This window comes from Leucoraja erinacea, chromosome 8 (genome assembly GCF_028641065.1).
Source record: "Leucoraja erinacea ecotype New England chromosome 8, Leri_hhj_1, whole genome shotgun sequence".
NCBI classification, from domain to species: domain Eukaryota; kingdom Metazoa; phylum Chordata; class Chondrichthyes; order Rajiformes; family Rajidae; genus Leucoraja; species Leucoraja erinaceus.
The window spans coordinates 39,562,249-39,586,170 of NC_073384.1; the positions used below are offsets into that span (position 1 = coordinate 39,562,249).

The following is a 23,922-nucleotide window of genomic DNA, read 5'->3' on the forward strand; positions in this document are numbered from 1 at the left end:
AACAATCAGAAATATGTGATCGGATAAGTGAGCGTAAGAGATGACAAAAGGGTAAAGTGATACTAGGATGTGTAGAAAGGACCTGGAGATGCCAGTTTACACTGAAGATCAACATAAAATGCTGGAGTAACTCAGCGAGATAGGCAGCATCTGGAGAGAGGGAATGGGTGATGTTTCAGCTCTCGACCCGAATGGGACTGGGAGTTAAAGTGTTTAGCCCCTTTCAGTCCGCCTAAGCCTACTCAATCTCTCAGTTGATATAACCAGAGCTGCCAAGTTTTGTCAGTATTCTAGTACCTGAAAATCACTATTTTGCTGAGGAAATGAGTATTTTAGCGCAGTGCCATTTTGCTGATTTAAAAAAAAAAATTATGTGCGGTCATACCCAAAATGCATACAAGAATGCATCGGTAGACAAAAATACTGGAGAAACTCAGCAGTTGAAGCAGCATCTATGGAGCGAAGAAAATAGGCAACATTTTGGGTCGAAACCCTTCTGCAAACAAGAATGCATAATTTTCTTTCCTTCTCCCTCCATCCTTCTCTCTCTCCCTCCTCTCTCTCCATCCTCTACCTCTCTCCCCCTTGAGCCCACCCACCATTCTGTAAAATTCTGTAAAAGGCCAATCCCAATGTAGCTGCAATCCCACTGGTAACCTTTCACCACTAGGCTTATCCAGAATTCTCCAACTGCCTGAAAAATAATCAAAGGCTCAAGAGAATTCCAAAGATTCATTGTCATACAAAAATGTTCCTGAACAGTCTGTGACCCATAGCACTGTGGCCATACCGCTATGTGTAAAGCCTGTAGCGCTGTGTTTAAAGCCCATAGCGTTCCAGCCAGTAGCTCTTTATTTAGATCCCACAGCGCTCCAGCCGACAGCTCTTTGTTTAAATTCCCACACATTAAACTGACAACGCTCTGTTTAAACCTGGAGCGGGTCAGGCAGCGACTCTGGAGAGAAGGAATGGTGACGTTTCTGGTTGAGACCCTTCTTCAGACTGAACTGAACTCTGTATTTAAAATCCGTATTTAACAACATAAAAATCGTACATCAGGATTCTTATCGCATATCCGTACAAAATACGGAAAATCCGTACTACTTGGCATCTCTGTACAACCATTTAACTCACCCTCCCATTCCCATACTGTCCTGGGCCTCCTGCACTGACAGAGTGAGGCCCAATGCAAATTGAAGGAACAGCACCTCATATTTTGCTTGGGCAGCTTACAACCCAGCGGTATATTGATTTATCCAACTTCAAGTAACCCTTGCTTTCCCTCTGTACTTCTCCCATCCTAGTTGTCCGTCTAGTTTCACTGTCCTTCTTATTAATTTTACTGATTGTATGCCTCTTTGTCACCTTCCGCAGCTAACAATGAACCATTTTATATTTCCTTAATATCACTGCTTTGATCTGTCATTTTCACACCTAACCCTTCCATATCTCCAGACGCCCTCTCCCCTGACTCTTAGTCTGAAGAAAGGCCTTGACCCGAAACGTAACCCATTCCTTCTCCCCAAAGATGCTGCCTGTCTCAAGTGATTCAAGCACTTTGGGATATGAAGGTTTAGATTTTTGTGGGAAAAGCCAGTATCTAAAAGCAGTGATGTTTTACCACATCATGCATGAGCAGGCAACCAAATGATGTGCAAGAAGGAACTGCAGATGCTGGTTTAAATCGAAGATAAGACACAAAAAGCTGGAGTATCTCAGCCGGAGAGGCAGCATCTCTGGAGAGAAGGAAAGGGTGACGTTTCGGGTCGAGACCATCAAATGATGTCGTTTTGATTTGAGGAAATGTACATGTTCAACTTATTTTTTCCAATGAAATACACTACAACTTTGCTTTCCTACAAATATTGTGGGGAACCATATCTTAGAAGAGAACAAAAAAATCTGAGAGAAAAAAAAATCTGAAATCAGATTAGCAAATAAGTAGCCAAGAAGAAGAAATACAATCACCAAAATCTCAATATGAATGTCAATTGCAAGGAATTTCATTGCAAAAATATAAGCAATCAAAATGCTATTAATATTTACTTGGCTACAGTTTGATCCAAGTTGTTCTCCAGGGTAATATTCTGAAGTATCGCTTCCAACAGTTGGAGATGTGTTTGGGAACCAGGACCTTGGTCCTCCTCCCTTTCGGCTGTTTCAACAAAGAAAACAAAATAATTTAATCAAATTCAGGCCAGTAAGAAAGATTTTTTAGTAAGCGAGTCTGACATTCAGTTATTAGTAGTTTCAAGCTTCAAGTGACATTATTTATATTGAATTGTGGTGTTCACAGGTTAATTATTACAGCTAGATGTTGGCAGCAGAGGATAGAACATTCATAAGTTGGTCATGGCATTTTATTGTAAAACTGACGAAAAGCTTCATTCCGTCATGTTTAGCTTAGTTTACTTTAGAAATACAGCGTGGAAACAGGCCCTTTGGCCCACTGCATCTGCACTGACCAGCAATCACCCATACACTAGTTAATCCTACACAGTTGGAACATTTTATAGAAGCCAATTAACCTACAACCTGCACATCTTTGGAATGTGGGAGGAAACCAGAGTACCTGGAGGAAACCCTCATGGTCACAGGGAAAACATACAAACTCCGTGCAGACAGCACCCGTAGTCAGGGTCTCTGGCGCAGTAAGGCAGTAACCATACTGTTGCACCACCGTGCTGTCCACAGTCTTTTACTCTTCCAATTCTCAAATGTTTGCTTTGTCTAATTCAAGCATTAAGATTTTCTTAACCATTAAGGCTTATTTGCAATGGCAAGCATGCAGCAAAAGTACAACATGAGTGGCCAGCTTGGCACCCAGTTAGAAATGGTTAATTGAAGTCAGCCAACTCACATCTATTAGGTGGGAATAACCCCATGGACTATGGATGAATGTACTAGGTGTAAACAGGGGAAGAGGAAAGGTCTTCTAGTAGAGTGGATAAGGGAGAACCAGTGGATGTGTTATATCTGGACTTTCAGAAGGCTTTCGACAAGGTCCCACATAAGAGATTAGTATACAAACTTAAAGCACACGGTATTGGGGGTTCAGTATTAATGTGGATATAGAACTGGCTGGCAGACAGAAAGCAAAGAGTAGGAGTAAACGGGTCCTTTTCAGAATGGCAGGCAGTGACTAGTGGGGTACCGCAAGGCTCAGTGCTGGGACCCCAGCTACTACAATATATATTAATGATTTAGACGAGGGAATTGAATGCAACATCTCCAAGTTTGCGGATGACACGAAGCTGGGGGGCAGTGTTAGCTGTGAGGACGATGCTAGGAGGCTGCAAGGTGACTTGGATAGGCTGGGTGAGTGGGCAAATGCATGACAGATGCAGTATAATGTGGATAAATGTGAGGTTATCCACTTTGGTGGCAAAAACAGGAAAGTACACTATTATCTGAATGGTGGCCGATTGGAAAAAGGGGAGATGCAACGAGACCTGGGTGTCATGGTACACCAGTCATTGAAAGTAGGCATGCAGGTGCAGCGGGCAGTGAAGAAAGCGAATGGTATGTTAGCATTCATAGCAAAAGGATTTGAGTATAGGAGCACGGAGGTTCTACTGCAGTTGTACAGGGTCTTGGTGAGACCACACCTGGAGTATTGCGTACAGTTTTGGTCTCCTCATCTGAGGAAAGATATTCTTGCCGTAGAGGGAGTACAGAGAAGGTTCACCAGACTGATTCCTGGGATGTCAGGACTTTCATACTAAGAAAGGCTGGATAGACTTGGCTTGTACACACTAGAATTTAGAAGATTGAGGGGGGATCTTATAGAAACTTACAAAATTCTTAAAGGGTTGGACAGGCTAGATGCAGGAAAATTATTCCCGATGTTGGGGAAGTCCAGAACAAGGGGTCACAGTTTAAGGATAAGAGGGAAGTCTTTTAGGACCGAGATGAGAAAATCATTTTTTTACACAGAGAGTGGTGAATCTGTGGAATTCTTTGCCACAGAAGGCTGTAGAGGTCCAGTGGATAATTTTATGGTATATATAGATTCTTGATCAGAAGTTATGTGGAGAAGGCAGGAAAATGGGGTTAGGAGGGAGAGATAGATCAGCGATGATTGAATGGCAGAGTAGACTTGATGGGCCGAATGGCCTAATAGTACTCCGATTCCTTATGACTTTGCATCTACCACACCAGGGACCTTCTATCTATCATTAATCAGACTCCAATGTTATATCTTGCACTGAATATCGCACCCATTATCCTTTATCTGTGCACTGCGGGCGGTTTGATTGTATTAATGCATAGTCTTTTTTCTGACTGCATCATATGCAACTAAAGATTTACATGTACCTCAGTTCACACAATAATAATAAACTAAACCCAACCACTAATTCCAGTAATAGCCAATATATCACATGAATATATCAACTGAATGTGATGTCTATATGATTTTATTATGTCTACATGTGCATGCAACCAAGAATGAGTGTATTTACATACCTATGCTAATGGAACGGATCAAATTAGGGAGAAGATGATGGAGCAGAGGACAAACTTTATACCGAGCATCAATCTCTTGAAGATTTGCGATAAGGCCAGGGACGTTACAGAGGTTATTAAAGGTCCTGCAAAATAAAGACCATCAAGATAAGCCAATGGAGCATCTAAAATTCTTATCGTGCTTGTCTCACTCACCCAAACAAAACTTACTTTAGTGAAAAGACAAGAAAAATACGGTAGTTGGGCAAGTGGACCAAGCAGCAAATAGAGCACGCGAGTGACGAAGTAAAAGTGGGTAGATTACTTCACCATCAGTTACCCAAATATGCTGCAGGAAGCTTAAGGGTTATATAGAAAATTATTGTACATGAGGAACTGGATAAATGGCAAGTTATCAGGATAGAGTCTGAAGTTGAGCAAAGAAAGCAATGAATGTTCAGACATTTTTTAAATGCAGCAGTAACCAGCTTATTGAGAAATGTAACATTCTGATTGATATTTTCTCAAAAAGATGTCAATAATAATCTAGCTGTTTCACAAAAAGTTTATTTCAGTTACTAATGTTGCACATCGTTAACAACAGTCTGAAAATGTATGTGTTCTGAGCACACCTCAGGAAGTATTGCAATATGCACTGCTCTAAAATATATTTTTTGCTCAAATAATAGTATTTGAAAATTGTTATTCTGCGGAATCATACACCACTAGCACAATAAATTAAAATAACAGAACATTGCTAAGCATTTCATATTGAAATGAAAGCAACAAATCACTTACTTCTGACTAATATGTTCAGTCTTTTGATGCTGCAGTAAAATAATCAGGCAACTTAAGCCCTCTCGTATCAGAATTGGGATCTTCACAAGCGCTCTGCTGAGTTGCTGAGCCAAAGTGTTTACCAGAGAAGACTCTAAGATAACTTTCACAGCAAGTTGAGAGATTATCATGTATGTAGCAGCTCGATAATCCGCCAATGAGGATTTCAGTCCCTACAAAATGAGAAGAAAAGCACATTGCCCTACATACATCAAACAAGGCTGAGCCAAGGTGGGAGTGCTGGGCACCAAAAATTATAAGTGTACAACTAGAGTATACAATGAGACATGGACTGTTATCTCATATACCTGACCTCAATTGTTGGGTGATTTTTTTTTTTTTTTTTTTAATTTTTTTTTTATTAGAAGTACGGTAAATTACAATACTACACAACACATATATCTTAATACATTTTTTGTACCGCTTCATTTTTTTTTGAGCTTTAAGAAAAAGATAGAAGTAAAGAAAGTAAAGAAAGTGCGCAAGTCGTGAAGTGCAAGAGTGTTGGGAAAAGAAAGCCCCTTAGAAAAGAAGTTAGAGAAGGAAGTAAAGTGAGAAAGTAGACCCTAGAGAAGAAAGAAAGAGAAAATAGGAATAATCGCTCTATTATAACATTAAACTTCGCAGAAAGGGGACTACCAACCAAGTCTGTTTTTGTTGTTTTACCTCCCGTTACCAGGTCCTGATTTGGGTGATTTAAGGAACAACAGCTACATCAACCTATCCATGTAATTGTCCTATCCACATTTTGTTGAATTAACACTATATTTGTGAACTTCAATACAAAGATGTGGGCAAGGTTAAGTAGTAAGCAATCTAAATTCGCGTTTGGTCCATATCCCTCTAAACCTTGTACCTGTCTTTTAGATGTTGTTATAATACCTGCCTCAACTACCTCCTCTGGCAGATTGTTCCATAAATCCACCACCTGTCCCTCAGGTTCCGAACAAATATTTCCCCTCATCTTAAACCCTTGGCCCCTGGTTCTTGATCCCCCCCCCGCCCCTACTCTGGGTTAAAGACTCTGTTCATATACCCTATATCTTCTCCACATGATCTTATTCACCTCTGTAAGATCTCCCCTCAGCCTCCTGCGCTCCAAGGAATACACTCCTCGCCTGCTCAAACTCTCCCTTCATCTCAGGACCTCAAAACTGGCAATATCCTTGTTAATCTTCCCTGCATTCCTTCCAGCCCATCAGATGGAAACCAATGTCTCTCACTTGCATTAACTTCATCCACATGCAAAATACGTTACCTTCTGGATATATGGCAGCAACTTGGCGACAATGGGGTCAGTTACTTTATCCACTGCACTCAATGCTGCAACAATGGTGGATGCATAAAAAGAAAACAGAACTCTCAACTGCGCTACACTGTTGGGATAATCAGCGTGTGCCTGGAGAAAAAGACAAAATAAATCATCGTTAAGATTACTTGAAATTAGATTTGTGATTTAACATCCAAAATGCATAATTTTTCTCCATGGCTCTAGTCCTTAAACTTCTGCCGTTCTTCATTTGGAAGACCAGACAGAGAACAGCCAGACTCGTTATTGGTGAAGGACGTCACACACCAGTCTGGTCTGTGTCCGCTGTTCTCAATATCCAAATACCAGCAGCAAATACAGGCAGCAAAGGCAATCATAGGGACTTATTCTCTTCCCTTCTATGAGACATCAAGACCAGCAACAATGATTTCTTGATCTCTTCACTTACCCAACCTCCACCAAAGGCCAAAACACTCGATCTCTACAATTCAGGTGCAAGCCATGCAGAATAGTAAGTTATTTGTTTTATATTTGATGGTACTTTTGCCATCACTCGCTATGTTTGCATGAAAAGTTATTATGGAGAAAAACATTCAAAGTAAATTTCAGGAGCAAAAAAGATGAAAATTTGAATTTGTTTAGAACATACAAACCTTGACTGTCTTGGTTACCAGATTACAGATAAAATCCATAAAGTCCAGATCTTTGTAACAATGCGTGATTAAAGTGCTTCTTGCCAATGGGACACCAGGTTTCTGTAGAACAATGAGATATGCAACATTTTATGAATAGATTGAAAGATACAGCATGCATGGAAGCAGGCCCTGCGGCCCACGCCAACCAGCGATCACCTGTCACACTAATTCTGTTATCAAACTGTTGTCTGCATCCACTCCCGACACAGTAGGGGCAATTAACCTACAGACCCACATATCTTTGGCATATGGGAGGAAACCGGAGCTACAGGGTCACAGAGAGAACGTGCAAACTCCACGCAGCCCAAGGTCAGCACAGCATGTGGTGCAGTAGCGTAGCGGTAGAGCTGCTACTTTACAGCACCAGAGACCTTGGTTCGATCCTGACTACGGTGCTGTCTGTATCGAGTTTGTACCCTGTGACCACATGGGTTTTTCTGTGTGCTCCGGATTCCTCCCACATCCCAGGAGATCAACAGGTTTGGCTTCGGGTGGAGACCTCCTCAGTTTCCGTTTTGCTCTCCCCTCCCCATAGCACAGGCACAGAGCTTTCACAACACTGGCCTCCACATCCATATCATTCCCTGACGCAATCCCACCACCAGTCACATCTTCCCCTCCCCCTCACTTTGCTTTCTGCAGAGACCACTCTCACCATGACATGTTGATATGCACACCCCTCTCTCTTGCCCGTTACCTTCCCCAGCAAACGCAGGAAGTGTAACAACTGTCCCCAGGCCACCTCCCTCAAACCCATTCAACCCAACCGAAAGTCCTTCCAGCCGAGACATGCACATCCTCCAAACTTATCAAATGCAGCATGGGTGCTCTCAATGTAGCCTCCTCTACATCACTGAGACCAAGCGTGGACCAGGCGTCTGCTTGGCCAAACTCATGTGCTCTGTTCACGGAGGAGTTCCCTGATTTCTAGCCATTTAAATTCCCCTTCCCATAACAACTTGTCCATCCTCAGTCTCGTCCACTGTCAGAGCCAGGCCACCAACAAGATTCAAGATTCAAGATTCAATTTAATTGTCATTTGGACCCCTTGAGGTCCAAACGAAATGCCGTTTCTGCAGCCATACATTACAAACAAATAGACCCAAGACACAACATAATTTACATAAACATCCATCACATTGCTGGGATGGAAGGCCAAAAAAACTTATCTCTCATCTGCAGTCTCCCCCCCCCCCCCGATGACAGAGTCAACTTTCAAAGCCCCCGGCTGGCGATGGCCCCCCCCAACGGCTCCTGTCAAATAGGGTCTTGGTGTTTCCCGGGGGCGCTCGCAGAGTCCCTGCCATTACGCTCGGGGCGGTGATGTAAGTGACCCATTTTTCTTCCAGGAGTTCTTCAACCCCGCACCTCGGGCGGGAGAAGTCGCCGTTGCAGGAGCCCTGAAAAGCGGTCTCCCTCCATTTCCCTCACCCGGTGCCTCAAATCCGCCAGACCCCCAGTTGCAGCCTCCGACTCTTTGTCGGGCCGCAGCAGCAGCCCTCCACCATCACCCGCTCAATCGGCCAGCTCCGCGACGGTGAGGTATCGGCACCAGAGTCACCGGTCTTCTCTGTTGGAGGCCTGAAGGGTTGCAGCCCCAACGCAACAGAGACCCGACAAAGAAAAGGTCGTAAACTCCCATGCAAAGAGATTTAAAAAGTGACCCCCTCCCTCCACCCCACCCCCAACAACTCCTTTTGCAAAAAAAAAAAAAAACTACATAGAAACATAGACAAAAAATAATAAAAACGCGGACGGGCTGCAGAGGCCGCTGCTGACGAATGTCGCGCCGCCTAGCTTTGATTAGCTGTTTGAACATTATCTACCTGTATGCAACGTAGCCAGTTCCATCGATGAGTTGGGTCGTTGAGTTTAAGAAGTTGAATGGTCCTCACAAACACTTTGGTCTCATGAAAGGGAAGAATGCAGCCAATCAAACTGTCCTGGTTATACAGATGGATATGAAACCTGGAAAAATAGATGCACACTGTTGTGATGGTGATTAAGCCTCTGGAGATTGAAATTGGTAGATGTAAAAAGGCCTTTATTCAACATTGAAAAGATATTTGGCTAGGCACATGGATAGAAAAGGCTTAGAGGGACATGAGCCAAACACAGGCAGGTGGGACAAGCATAGATGGCGCAATTCGGTCGACATGGGCAAATTGGGTTGAAGGGCCAGTTTGTGTGTAAAAAAGAGCAGCAGATGCTGGCTTAAATCGAAGGTAAACACAAAATGCTGGAGTAACTCAGCGGGTGAGGTAGTATCTCTGGAGTCCTTTAGCATCTCTGAAGGAATGGGTGATGTTTTGGGCCGAGACCCTTCTTTAAACTGATCAGACTGGCCAGTTTCTGTGTTGTATGTATCTAGAACATGAGCAGAACTTCTGGAGATATCTCTCTCTCCACTGACACTCTGCAGTACAGTGAGCTTTTACACTTTTCAAACATAAAGATAATATATAGGGGTGAACAGTGGTGCAGCGGTAGAATTGCTGTTTACAGCACCAGAGACCTGGGCTCTATCCTGATTGCGGTTGCCGTCGGCACGGAGTTCTCCCTGTGATGCGTGGGTTCTCTCTGGGTTTGTAGGTTAATTGGCTTCAGTATAATTGTGTCTGGTGTGTAGGATAGTGTCAATGTATGGAGTGATTTATATGTAGAAATACCATGTAAACTTTGAGTATGTTGCTTCTCGTGCATTATGCAGAGCTTTGTTCTCCTTACCAAACCATGCATACACTTGGCATAGAGTTATTGCAGCAAATGGTTCTAGATATGGCAGTTTGCTGTTTTGTTTGTGAGTAAACATGTTAGTCTGTGTCCAAGATGGCTGTCGGAAGGGAGAGTGGACGCTGGCGCGCTTTAGCTGCCACTGCTCTCTCTTCACATTGTGTTTTTGATTTTTTGTCTTTGGATTGAATTCTGTTTTTAATTTGTGTTTTGGTGATGTCTTTATTACTTATTTTATTCCGATTATATGTTTTATTATTCTTGTTAATCTCTGTAAGGTGTCCTTGAGACTTTTGAAAGGCGCCCACAAATAAAATGTATTATTATTATTATTAAGGAAAGCATGGGTAGACTAGGCCCATAAACTCTAGTTTAAAAGAATACAAAGGGGTCTCATTAAAACTTACAAACTTCCTACAGAGCTGGATAGGCTGAATGCTGAGAGCATGTTTCTCCTGAATGATGAGACCATGAGTCATGGTTTCAGAAAAAAAGGTAACTTAGGACAAATGCAGATTGGTGCTTTTTGGAAGTCCCTGCCTGAGAGGGCTTAGCAGCTTTGCATGGCACAGCGGCACAACTAAGGAAAGCCAGCTCCACACAGTTCCAGACACCCAGATTCAGTGTGGCCCTTTGTAAGCTGTCTGCATGGAGTTTGCATGTTCTCGTTGTCAACGTGTGAGATTGGTTTTGGCCACATCCCAAAGTCTTGCAGCTAGGTGGGGACATTGGCCATTGTAACTTGCCCTTAATCTATGGGTGACAAGTAAAATTTGAGGACAGCGGAGGAGAATGATGCATGAATAAAACATGGAGGAAGAAAGTAAATGGATGCTTGGTAGGCAGTCAGTGCAGATGTGGTGGGTTGAAGTGTTTGCTCCTGTATGACTCTATATGGGGATTGTTGAGGTAAAACATTGCCCATGATCTTGATAAACAAAGAAGTTATCAAGGGCAAAATAGCACATTCCTATTCCTGCTATGTCATTATTTGGTTGCACCATCAAGAGATGAGATGGCCAAAGGTCTTCATTTCTTAACCCAAGTTAATGTGTTAGGTTTTGGGCACCATGTTATTGTAAAGATGTTCTCAAGCTGGAAAGGGTGCAAAGAAGATTTACGAGGTTATTCCAAGAGCTTTAACAATAGAGAGAGGTTGACCAGGCTAGGACTCCATTCCTTGGAGCGCAGGAGGATGAGGGGTGATCTCATAGAGCTGTTCAAATCATGAGGAATAAATCGGGTAGGCGCACACGGTCTCTTGCCCAGAGTGGGGGAAATCGAGAACCAGAGGACATAGATTTAAGGTGAGTGGAGAAAGATTTAATAGGAACCCGAGGGAACTTTTTCACGCAAAGGGTCGTGGGTGTATGGAACAAACTGCCAGAGGAGGTAGGTTAGGCAGGTACTATCGCAATGTTTAAGAGACATTTGGACAGGTACATCGACAGGACAGATTTAGCGGGATATGGGCCAAACACAGGCGGATGGGACTAGTGTAGATGGGACATGTTGGCCGGTGTGGGCAAGTTGGTCCATAGGGGCCAATTCCACGCTGTAAGACTCTATGACACAAACTTTTAGTCCACTTGTTTGGGGTGGCACAGTGGCGCTAGGAACCCGGGTTCAACAGCGGTAGAGTTGCTGCCTTACAGCGCTAGAGACCCAGGTTCAACACAGAGTTTGTACGTTGTTTTTGTGACCACGAGAGATTTCTCGGGAGCTCCAGTTTCCTCCCACACTCCAATGATGTACAGATTTATAGGTTAATTGGCTTCTGCAAGTTGTAAATTGTCCCTCATACGTAGGATAGTGCTCCTGTATGGGCATCGTTGGTCAGCGCAGACTCGGAGGGCCTGTTTCTACACTATCTCTAAAACAAAATGGTTGTCTAAATTATAAATCATGAACAATGTTACTCAAGTTACCTGTGAATAAGCCATTCAAGACATTTCTGGGCAGGCTTGAGCATGAAGAATGGAGATAAATGTATTAGAAAACTAGTTATATTCTCATCGAGCCGGGCATTCACTTCTTTAGTCTGGACACTACGTTCAAGACCTTTGGCAGCTTGGCTGAAGAGTGTGGACTGGAACTCTTCAAAAGATGGATCAATTCCTACAAGTTCCTCTAGACCAGTGCATCCTGTGATTGAAGAAAAGAGTGTTGGAAAGAATGATTAAATAAATACAGGGGTACAATATGACATAGCTTCCTACTTATTTCAATCCAATTAAAAATAGTAATAGGCATCACACTTTTGTGCTATATTTTCCACTCTTTACAAAATTGCTTATGGCAACTATTTAAATAACTTAAGGAAACAGAAGAGGTTATTAAACTCAATAGCATTAAGGAAAATAGTAAATATAGTGACAGAAGTGAAGCATCCTGTGTTAATGACCATCTTAATTAATAAGATATGGCCATTAATACAGGATGTTTTCACTTCTGTCACTTTGATTTCCTTTAAGTCCACATACTTCCACATCACGAACCTCAGAAACTATCTCTCTATACACAACTAAAACTCTGGTCATGTGTTCATCCGGTTTATGCGTTTTCAATTTGTGCAAAAACGGTACGCGATAGCGCTACGATTTTTTGCCAGCTAACACATCATTCTCCTGTGCTGCGAGTGCACCAAGTTTTGTAAAAGTTAGCAATGTTTAAAAACCTTAAAAACCCACGCGTGCGCAGATTGTTCTCCTCTCCTGCCAGTCAGCGCCGCACGGATATTCTCTTCTGTCACTCCCCGGGACGGTTCGCCCCTTCCTGTGCCATCGCGTCTTTACTGGAGCTGAGGGACGCTGTTGGTGGCCAGCGGAAGTCTCCAACCGGATACAATTTTTGGAGGGACCGGAAGTGGCCCGGCCCGGTGCGGGAGATGTCGCCAAACAGAAAACCTGATCCCGGCGGAGGAGACCGTCCAGTGCCTGATGTGAGCCCCAAACGCACCGCCAACGCAATGCCCCGCAGCTCCAGCCCCTTCTCCTCTGGTCCACCCTCACTGTCTCCTGCCCCCCTCCCCCGTGATACCCCGCTCTCTCCTATGGCGTCTTTTCTGAGCTCCCCCCCCCAGTCACCAGATGAGAGGGAAGATGTTGAAGGGGTTCAGAGAAGATTTACCAGGATGTTGCCAGGACTTGGACTGAGCTACAGGGAGAGGTTGAGCAGGTTAGGGTTTTATCCCCAGAGCACAGGGGAATGAGGGGTGATTTTACAGAAGTGTACAAAATCAGGAATAGACTGGGTAAACACACAGAATTCTTTTCCCAAAGTAGAGGATTTGAAAACCAGAGGACAGAGTTTTATGGAGAGTTCGGAAAAATTTAACAGGAATCTAACCTGAGGGGTAATTTCGTTTTTACACAAAGGGTGGTGGGTGTGTGGAACAAGCTGCTCGGGGTTGGGGGGGGGGGCAAGATGAGGCAGGTACTGTCGCAAACTTTAAAAAAACAATTAGACAGGTACATGGATAGGGTAGGTTTCAAGGGATATTGGCTAAAAGCAGGCTGGTTGGACTCGTGTAGATGGGGCATGTTGGATGACGTGGTCAAGTTGGGCTGAAGGGCCTGTTGCCATGCTGTATCACTATGGCCTATTCTTGTGATGTACTGTTCTATGTTTAACATAAATAAAATGAACTCTAGATATCAAGATATAGAAAGGCTGCAGGTGGATTTGTAGTACAGTGATAAACTGGCAAGTGCTACCTATAATCTGTGCCATGTTTGATGACAGTGGTAACAACTGCCAGGGTAAACATGCTGAGGAATGGCAATGTAGATGTATCCAGCACTTACCTATGGCAAAGAAAGTTTCCCTGTCGATAGTAGCAGCTTCCTTGCAGTCAAACAACAATGATGCTACTTCTTTGCGAGTGAAAAGACTTGAATCAGTTTGGGGGAGCGCCAAACGCTTCAGCTGATAGGCTAAAGAAGTCATCCTGCTTTTCCTAAAACAAGTGGGAAGAAGAAAAATTAGTTCATGTTCTTCGTCTGACAAATTGATTTTTAATAACTTAAATTTGTTGTTTGTTTTCTAAAAGATCCTTTTTATTTCAAAGGACATGGATTTCCATAGCACCAATAATGCCTCCTTCAGATAGATACAAAGTGTTGGAGTAATAAAACGGGTCAGGCAGCATCTCTGGAGAAATGTTTCGGGTCAAAACCATTCTTCAGACACTTCCGTCCCCTTCAGAGCCATCCCAAACCATTTTACAGCCAGAGATGTACTTCTGGTGTACTGGCGTAAGAGGAGAAATTGGAGACAGGTATGCACAACGGAAGCAGAAATGTGACAATATAATCTACTTTCAAAGACAGGTTCCTTGGGGGATTAATAACTAATGCGTCTCATCTGAAACGTGCAATATCAGATGTTAGATCTAAATGAGCAAGTAGTTGGAGGATATAACGGGTCACACAAAGCACTGCAGAAATGTTTCTGGTTTTATACCAACAATATAAGCACAAAGTGCTGCAGCCACCAAAGTGCCATCAGGCGGCAGTGAAAAAGAAGGGGTAATGTTTGGGATCAGGACCCTTCCCCAGACTGATTGTAGTGGGGGGGAGGGGGGGGGGGAGAATCTGGAAGAGAGGTGGGGTTGGACAGCGTCTAGCAAGCAATAACTGGATACAGATGAGGAGGGGTTTTGATTGGCAGATGGTTCAGCACAGGCCAGAGATGAAATGCCAAAAAAGTATAAGGACATAACCATATAACCATATAACAATTACAGCACGGAAACAGGCCATCTCGGCCCTACAAGTCCGTGCCGAACAATTTTTTTCCCTTAGTCCCACCTGCCTGCACTCATACCATAACCCTCCTTTCCCTTCTCATCCATATGCCTATCCAATTTATTTTTAAATGATACCAACGAACCTGCCGACACCACTTCCACTGGAAGCTCATTCCACACCGCTACCACTCTCTGATAGACAAGGTGCAAAATGCACACCAGTGGAAGGAATATATGTGGAAGGGGGACAGGAGGAAGGGGAAAGGAAAAAAAAGCTGTGCATACAAGTGGGGTCAGGTAAGGAGCGTTTGTTGGTTAGCTACCTAAAATAGGGAATTCAATGTTCATTCCGTTGAACACCCAAGCAGAATATGAAGTGCTGTTCCTCCAGTTTGCGTGTGCCCTCATTCTAGCAATGAAGGAGGCCAAGGATAGAAAGGTCAGTGTGGGAATGGGAGGGCGAGTTAAAATGGCTAGCAGCAGGGAGATCTAGCAAACCAAGACGGACCATACTGACCTCTCTGTCCTGCACCTCCTCCATTGCCAGTGACGCCACATGCTCCCACCTCATTTCTCCAATTTTAGGTAACTAACTGACAAACAAACCCCCCACCTTCCTTGGATGCACACCCATTTCTCTCTTTTCCTTTCCCCCTGCTCCCTCCCACATTCATTTCCTCCTCTGGCTTCTCATTTCACAATTCCAACATCCTTATCTCACACAGGGAACTGCAGATGCTAATTACCCCTCAGCCTCCAATGCTCCAGGCAAATAAAAATCCCTAGCCTATCCAACCTCTGCACAAAATCAAGCATTCCAGTCCTGGCAATATCCCTGTGAATCTATTCTGCAAATAAAAACCCACGCAAAGTGCTGAAGTCATTTAGCAGGTCAGGAAGCATATTTGGAGAACATGGATAGGTGACGTTTCGGGTCGGCACCCTTCTCAAGACCCAAAATGTCTCTTTTCTAACATCAGTGAAGGGCTTGAAGATCCACCAAGGGAAGAAAAAGTGCTTGAGAGAGCAGAGACATGGGCCTCGCATTGACCAGTACTTCTTACGAAGCAACCAGTCAAATCAGTCGAGTGAAGCACAGCGACGGGACTCAAACCAAAAGTTCAGAGCATCAGCACCCATGTCACTGAAGAGGGTGATACAAGCACAGGTGGAGGAGCCATCGGTGACAAAGACCCCTATTATCAAAGGGCAACAGTGAAATGGCCCAAAAGCTGTTGAAAAAGAAAGAGTGGGAGACAGTCCAGTGACCTTATACATATCTTGGAGCAACTACAGCGGCACAGCAGAAAAGCTTGAAAGGATGGGCAACACAATCACAGGTACGGAGAAGAACAGGTTGGGGTGAGTAAAGGGAGAGGTGACAGAATTGTCAACGGCAATCAAGTCCAGGAACATCAATAATCACCCTACTGCCTGGGAAAAACTGAAGCTCTGGTGCCTACAGTTTGGACTCCTTCCTCGGACAATGTGGCCACTGACCGTTTATGAAGCCCCAATAACAACTGTGGGGAAGATGGAGCGAACCATAACTTTATACGCGAAGAAAGGGTTCGGTGTCCCACGATGTCTAACTAACATTGACCTATATGGCAAAGGGGTCCTGGAACTACCTCTCACTAGTCCAACAGAGGAATACAAGTGTTCTAAAGTAAGACTCCAGATGACACTGAGGGACTCTAGAGACAAGACCATCAGTGCTGTTGCGCCGCCCCTAGTAACTGGCCGGAAGTGGACACCATCTGATGCAGTACAGCAAGCTTCATCAGCCCTGAAGCACAAAGACATCGTGGGGCAAGTCTAGCAGGGAAGAGGAGGCTTTGGCCTTACGACAAGTAAACCAACTTGGTGAAAGGCCACAACATCAGAGAGGAGGACATTGGTGGTCGAGGAGGTGCGGCGACAGGAGGAGGCCGCAAGAAGTGCAAAGGCGGTCTCTCTTGCCAAACAGGGGCAATGGATGCAGTGGGAAGGTGTGGAGCGGAGGAAGATCAGCTGGAAAGAACTATGGGAAATGGCAGCAAGCAAGATCAGCTTCATCATCAGAGCGACATATGACATGCTTCCATCACCAAAGAACCTCCATCAGTGGTACGGCGAGGATCCAACCTGTGCCCTCTGCCCAACTCCAGCGACCCTCAAACACATCATGGTAGGCTGCAAGACCAGCCTCACACAAGGGAGATATACGTGGTGGCATAATCAGGTACTAATAAGCCTGGCATCAGCCCTTGAGAACAGGCGGTGTGCGACCAACTCCTTGCCTCCGAGAGCAAGCAACCACCTTTACTAAGGGCAACAACCTTTGTCCGAAAAGGACAGAAAACATCTAAACATCCTTCCACCAGATCAGAAGGAGGAAACCTATGCAGGGCCCGTGACTGGAGGATGCTGGCGGACATCAGCCGACAACTAATTTTTCCACCTGAAATTGCTTCCACCAACCTCAGGCCAGACTTGGTGTTCTGGTCCCCTTCACAGAAGACTGCTTACATCATAGAGCTCACAGTTCCATGGGAGAACTCTGTTGAGGAGGCCTATGAGCGTAAGAAGCTGCGCTACACAGAGCTTGCAGCAGAGGCAATTTTGGAACACCAAAGTCTATCCAGTTGAAGTGGGATGCAGAGGATTTGTTGCGTCATCTACCATCAGACTGCTGAAGGAGCTTGGAATCCACGGTCAGATTCTGCGGAAGACCGTAAGATCACTCTCAGAGGCGGCTGAAAGAAGCAGCCGGTGGATTTGGCTCAAGCGGAAAGACCCATGCTGGGCCCCAAGTACGTCAGGGTGAATCTTTGGGATGGTTTGACACGGGACACGTGCTGAGGGCTGATCATCCTGCAGCGGGCCGCTCTTGTGGAGGGTGTATAGTGTTAAAAGGCCGAAACACCCAGTGATGCAAGGGTACACTACTGATGATGTGTCCTGTGCCCAACTGTCCTGAAGGTTACCCAGGCCAAGATATACGTATCCCCCCCCCCGCCCCCCACCGATGTTGAGCATCTATCACTCTCAACAATCAACGAATGTCGTGAAATGCTCCCCACCTATTGGCACAAGGGACTTCTTAACATCTTGTCCTGTGTATTTGATTCTTCCATGTTCTCCAGAGATGCGGCTTGACCCACTGAGTTACTCTAGCACGTTGTGTCTTTTTTTTTGTAAACCAGTGCCTGCAGTTCCTTGTGAGCAAGTACAGGCTCGGTTTGATGTGAGATGACAGCAACAATGCATCTTTCGAGCACTCATCTATTCCAATGGCAAGCAACAAATCTACTGTGAAGTACTTTGCCGGAAAACACATTTAATCTGATGAAAAATGTTGTCCTTTAATAGAGTTTTTCTTAACCCATTTGATAGGTCTGAATGGATGGAAGAATCAGGTCAATTTATCAAGTTGTGTCATTATGTTACAGCATTATTTTACAATGCTTACGTATTTGTAAACATTTCCAATTATTGTTCAAATACTAAACTGAACGGAATTTGTTAAAAACGTACAGATTTGTCTGTAGATTGTCAACCAAGATTGACAGATTCTTAATTAGTAAAGGTGTCAGGGGTTATGGGGAGAAGGCAGGAGAATGGGGTTGAGAGAGAAAGTTAGATCAGCCATGATTGAATGGTGGAGTAAACTTGATGGGCCGAATGGCTTAATTCTTAATTAATGCCATTAACTTATCGGGGATGTTTCAATAACTATTTAATGTTATTTATTCTACATTCATTGTTTCCAAGGACAGTGCTGCAATTTTGTGGTACTTGTGGTACTTTTAAATATCTCTACTTATTATGTGCAATAATTTCACCCTACAGGTTCGATCCTGACTACGGGTGCAGTCTGTATGGAGTTTGCATGTTCTCCCTGTGACCGTGTGGGTTTTCTCCGGGTGCTCTGGTTTCCTCCCACATTCCAAAGACATACAGGTTTCTAGGTTAATTGGCTTTGGTGAAAATTGTAAATTGTCCCATGTATGCAAGATAGTGAAATGTAGAAATAGCCGGGGCTATGACAGAAATATTTCAAATGTCATTAGAAACGGGAATAGTCCCCGAGGATTGGCGTACTGCGCATGTTGTTCCATTGTTTAAAAAGGGTTCTAAGAGTAAACCTAGCAATTATAGACCTGTTAGTTTGACTTCAGTGGTGGGCAAATTAATGGAAAAGATACTTAGAGGCAATATATATAAGCATCTAGATAAACAGGGTCTGATTAGGAACAGTCAACATGGATTTGTGCCTGGAAGGTCATGTTTGACTAATCTTCTTGAATTTTTTGAAGAGGTTACTAGGGAAATTGACGAGGGTAAAGCAGTGGATGTTGTCTATATGGACTTTAGTAAGGCCTTTGACAAGGTTCCTCATGGAAGGTTGGTTAAGAAGGTTCAAATGTTGGGTATAAATGCAGGAATAGCAAGATGGATTCAACAGTGGCTGAATGGGAGAAGCCAGAGGGTAATGGTGGATGGCTGTTTATCGGGTTGGAGGCAGGTGACTAGTGGGGTGCCTCAGGGATCTGTGTTGGGTCCTTTGTTGTTTGTCATGTACATCAATGATCTGGATGAAGGTGTGGTAAATTGGATTAGTAAGTATTGCAGATGATACCAAGATAGGGGGTGTTGTGGATAATGAAGAGGATTTCCAAAGTCTACAGAGTGATTTAGGCCATTTGGAAAAATGGGCTGAAAGATGGCAGATGGAGGTTAATGCTGATAAATGTGAGGTGCTACACCTTGGCAGGACAAATCAAAATAGGACGTACATGGTAAATGGTAGGGAATTGAAGAATACAGTTGAACAGAGGGATCTGGGTATAACCGTGCATAGTTCCTTGAAGGTGGAATCTCATATAGATAGGGTGGTAAAGAAAGCTTTTGGTATGCTAGCCTTTATAAATCAGAGCATTTGAGTATAGAAGCTGGGATGTAATGTTAAAATTGTACAAGGCATTGGTGAGACCAAATCTGGAGTATGGTGTACAATTTTGGTCGCCAAATTATAGGAAGGATGTCAACAAAATAGAGAGAGTACAGAGGAGATTTACTAGAATGTTGCCTGGGTTTCAACAACTAAGTTACAGAGATAGGTTGAATAAGTTAGGTCTTTATTCTCTGGAGCGCAGAAGGTTAAGGGGGGACCTGATAGAGGTCTTTAAAATGATGAGAGGGATAGACAGAGTTGATGTGGACAAGCTTTTCCCTTTGAAGAATAGGGAAGATTCAAACAAGAGGACATGACTTCAGAATTAAGGGACAGAAGTTTAGGGGTAATATGAGGGGGAACTTCTTTACGCAGAGAGTGGTGGCGGTGTGGAATGAGCTCCCAGTGGAAGTGGTGGAGGCAGGTTCATTGGTATCATTTAAAAATAAATTGGATAGGCATATGGATGAGAAGGGAATGGAGGGTTATGGTACGAGTGCAGGCAGGTGGGACTAAGGGGAAAAAATTTGTTCGGCATGGACTTTCTAGCCGAGATGGCCTGTTTCCGTGCTGTAATTGTTATATGGTTATATGGGTTATAGTGCTAACGTATGCGGTGATAGCTGGTTGGCGTGGACTCAGTGGGCAGAAGGGCCTGTTTCCTCACTGTATCTTCAAACTAAAAGCTAAACAAGTATAACTCGAAATGGATATAACTGTATCCTACATCCTTTCTTCTTTCTGGAAAGAATATGCAGCTCCCCTATCAAACTACTGTAAAAAAAAAAAAACAATCTATAGATAGGTTCTTTTACTTTATTTGTTTCTTTTTATATCTGGATGCATCTCTCGAGTGATTCCCGAGCCCAGAGCTTTTTTTTGCATTGATTCCTTTTGCCATAACTCTCCCCCACAAACTGAAATCTGTTTTCCCATTGAGATATTTTTTGTTGAACTCCACTCATTTGTTCAGGGTAGACAGGTATACTAGACACATCTTCTAAAATATCATAATTTCCTGCCCAATTGCTAGCCCTGTCCACTCTGGCCATTTGCAGATAATTCACAGCTATGTCAAGTATAACTATATTAATATCTGCCACATGCCTTGGAAAAGAATGGAGGAACAGGCATTAAATATGTTCCTCCGTATTATTCCTTGAAAGGAATGAAGGAACAGATGCGTGTGTACAGAGTACTATGTTTAAATATTCTATTGTGCTGCTGCAAGTAAGAATTTCATTGTTCTGTTTTGGACATGTGACAATACAACACTCTTGAGATACAGCATGGCATCCACAGCAATCACAGGTGTTTGTCAGTCTGAAGAAGGGTCCTAACCACATTAGTTCTACGTTATCCAACTATCCTGCTCTCTACACACTGGGGGAAATGGCCTTCACGTTTTTCGGATATAGGAGACAAACCAGAGCACGGGGGAAACCCAAGCCGTCGTAGGGAGAACGTGCAAACTCCGCAGACAACACCCAGGATCAGAACCAAACCTGGGTCAGTTGTGCCGCCCTGTAGATTACTACAAAAGGGCAGTGGTTGGCATGAGACAGAGGTTTAAAGGGCCTATTTCCGTGCAAACAGTTGCTATTTTCACAATTAACTGCCTTGTGTGCAGACAGCTTAATTATGTTGACAAATTTAAATTAATGAATCAACAGAGTTCATGTTAATTGGGCACACTCTCTGCACACACTTACTGAAGACCAATTTACGAACTGATGACTTCTATTTGTATATCCCCAATATAGATTTGCTGGTAAGCAATATTATTGTAACCTTAGATGGCAAAGCAACGGAAAACAAAGGATTGGACCCGGGTCTCTGACACTATAGGACAGCAGCTCCATCAGCGGCACAACTGTGTAGCCCTCAGTTTTGATGCTTGTTCTTGCAACTAGAATATGCACTGAAGATAGCCACTACTTCCATGTCCAGTATTTGTTCTGTTCAGAGATACCCATGAATTCAATTTCTTAACCTTGTTGAACCCATTTGTCAACTTTCAGGAGACATCCAATTAAAATCCTCAGACTCTCCCGACAGCTTTGTGCTGGGTTTTCCACTTCACTTCTAATAACGATTCTAAACTCTTGGCTCCAGTTTATCACTCTGTCAAATAAGCTGTTGCAACTCAAATTTAGACACCAGTTCACAAGTTAAGTAACTAACAGGACTTTATGTTAGACTTTAAGTTTAGAGGTACAGCAGGGAAACAGGCCTTTTGGCCAACCGAACCCGTGCCGACCAGCGATCATCCCGTACACTAGATCTATCCTAGGGACAACTTACAATTTTACCAAAGCCAATTATCCTACAATTAGCCAATTATCTTTGGAGTGTGGGAGGATACGGGAGAACCCTGAGAAAACCAACGTGATGATGGGGAAAACATAGAAACTACGTACAGACAGCACCTGTAGTCAGGATCGAACCAGGGTCTCTGGCGCTGTAAAGCAGCAACTCTACCGCTGTGTTGCCGTTAGCCACGTTTTCTCAATACTGGATTGAAAATGGCTTCTAGAAACGAACAACATCCACTTATTCAACTAAAAATGGCCGACAAAGACTTACTTTCGTCTTTCCCATGACCTAAAACTAACTTGCTTTCTACCTTTCCATTTCTGACATTGGATCTTTCACCTGAAGTGTCCCATTATTTCTCTTTCCACAGTTGTTGGATGAAATTTTCAAGCAGCTTCCAAATTTACTTAATGTCTTGAGCTTAAATTCTCCAAAAGCCATTCTGGTCCAGTCAGGCTGCTACTTCAGTTATTTAAATGTATAGGTAGTTCAGCTGAAGCATATGTTTCCATAATGCAAATCAAATATAACTCAATTGATGAATTACGGAAAACTATTCGCATTTTTAACTTTGACGGAAAAAGATTAAACAGGAAACTGAGGGGCAATCTTTTTTTGTAGATGGCAATAGGTATATGTAATGAGCTGCCAGAAGATAGTTGAGATCATTTAAGAAAGATTTTAAATACAGTGATAGGAGAGATATGGGCCAAATACAGGCAGGTGGGACAAGTGTATGTTGGTCGCGTGAGCCGAAGGGCCTGCTTCCACACTGTATGACTCTATATGGGCTAAATTAGTTAGAATGCAATTTCAATTGGGAAAAAGAGAACCCTTGAAAGTTACTTTAGAAGGCAGAAAAAAAAGCTGCCTTGATAAGAATTTGTCTAGGAAAAAAAACGGTTTGCATGTAACCTCCGCATAGTAACCAGACATCATTGATTCTTAAAAACACGGGCTGTCAGTTACACCATGTGCGCCCAATGAAATTGACAAAGTAATCGCTACCATTGAGAGTGGTGTAATTATACTCTATTGTGCATTGTAACATAGTATTTTGTATCTTTAGCTTGCAGTCACAAAAATAACCTGATAACCTAAACATCAAAAACAAATCATGTGCCCCAGTCCCTGTCCCCACCCCCTAGTCCCCGCCCCAGTGCACGGTCCCCAGCAAAGATACTAGAGCAAGATGGTTCACTCGGCGAAAAAGCCGTAGTAGGTCATCTACGATCTTTGGTCCCCAGCTCTATAGTCCCTGCCCCACATCTACAGTCCCTATTCCTGCCCCTATCCCCAGCCACCAAGTCCCCTGACTCCAGTCCCCCTGTCTATTCATCTCCAGCCCAGTCCCCCCATCTCCAGCCCCGTCTCACCTGCCTCCTCCCCATCTCCAGCCCCCTGCCCCCCAGTCCCCCCATCTCCTGTCGCCGGACCACATGCTAAATAATGGCTGTTGTCGCCGACCCTGTCCCTGTCCCGACAGGACGGTGGCCCCGACTGCTGCTGACAAAGGAGCAGCGCCCCCAGTCCCCCGGCCCTCTGATTCCCAGCCCCCCCGCCTCTCACACACCGCGTGTGAAACCAACTCTCACCTCACCGTTCAATCCCCGCACATCCACCGGTCGCCGCCACATGCGATGTCGCCCCCTCGGCGCCCGGACCTCCACCCGCAGCGCCCCCCGCTGCCCAGAAGACGCCGCCGCAACCAGTTGCTAGAGGTTGTCAAAAGCAAAGATCCTGTAGTTCGTAATAGGATCTTTGGTCAAAAGGACAGAAAGTAAACTCAGCAGGTCAGGCAGCACCTCTGGAGAACATGGATAGGCAGTGGCGGACTGGCCAGGTGTCAGCTTGCCCGATGGCAAGTGGGCCCCCTTTGTCTCCTGGCAACCAGTATTTTTAGACCCAGCCCGCCACTGTGGACAGGTGAGGTCTC

The 23,922-nt window shown here is 44.1% G+C and overlaps 1 protein-coding gene across 3 annotated transcripts in view; it reads right to left on the bottom strand.

The window, feature by feature from the left end:
* Positions 1-23,670, bottom strand: part of heatr1 (HEAT repeat containing 1) — an 83,223-nt gene extending 59,553 nt beyond the window's left edge. For 2 of the 3 annotated variants that reach the window (XM_055639558.1, XM_055639556.1), the window contains exons 1-9: positions 23,587-23,670; positions 13,788-13,939; positions 11,910-12,126; positions 9,075-9,216; positions 7,207-7,308; positions 6,542-6,682; positions 5,245-5,456; positions 4,468-4,592; positions 2,047-2,155 (exon numbers count right to left, since the gene is read on the bottom strand). In XM_055639558.1, the coding sequence (XP_055495533.1) occupies positions 2,047-2,155; positions 4,468-4,592; positions 5,245-5,456; positions 6,542-6,682; positions 7,207-7,308; positions 9,075-9,216; positions 11,910-12,126; positions 13,788-13,929 (1,190 nt within the window). In that variant the 5' untranslated portion in view covers positions 13,930-13,939; positions 23,587-23,670. Of the gene's footprint in view, positions 1-2,046; positions 2,156-4,467; positions 4,593-5,244; positions 5,457-6,541; positions 6,683-7,206; positions 7,309-9,074; positions 9,217-11,909; positions 12,127-13,787; positions 13,940-23,581 lie in introns of all 3 variants that reach the window. The other variant, XM_055639557.1, reaches the window with a different exon arrangement.
* Between the last annotated feature and the right edge of the window lie 252 nt (positions 23,671-23,922).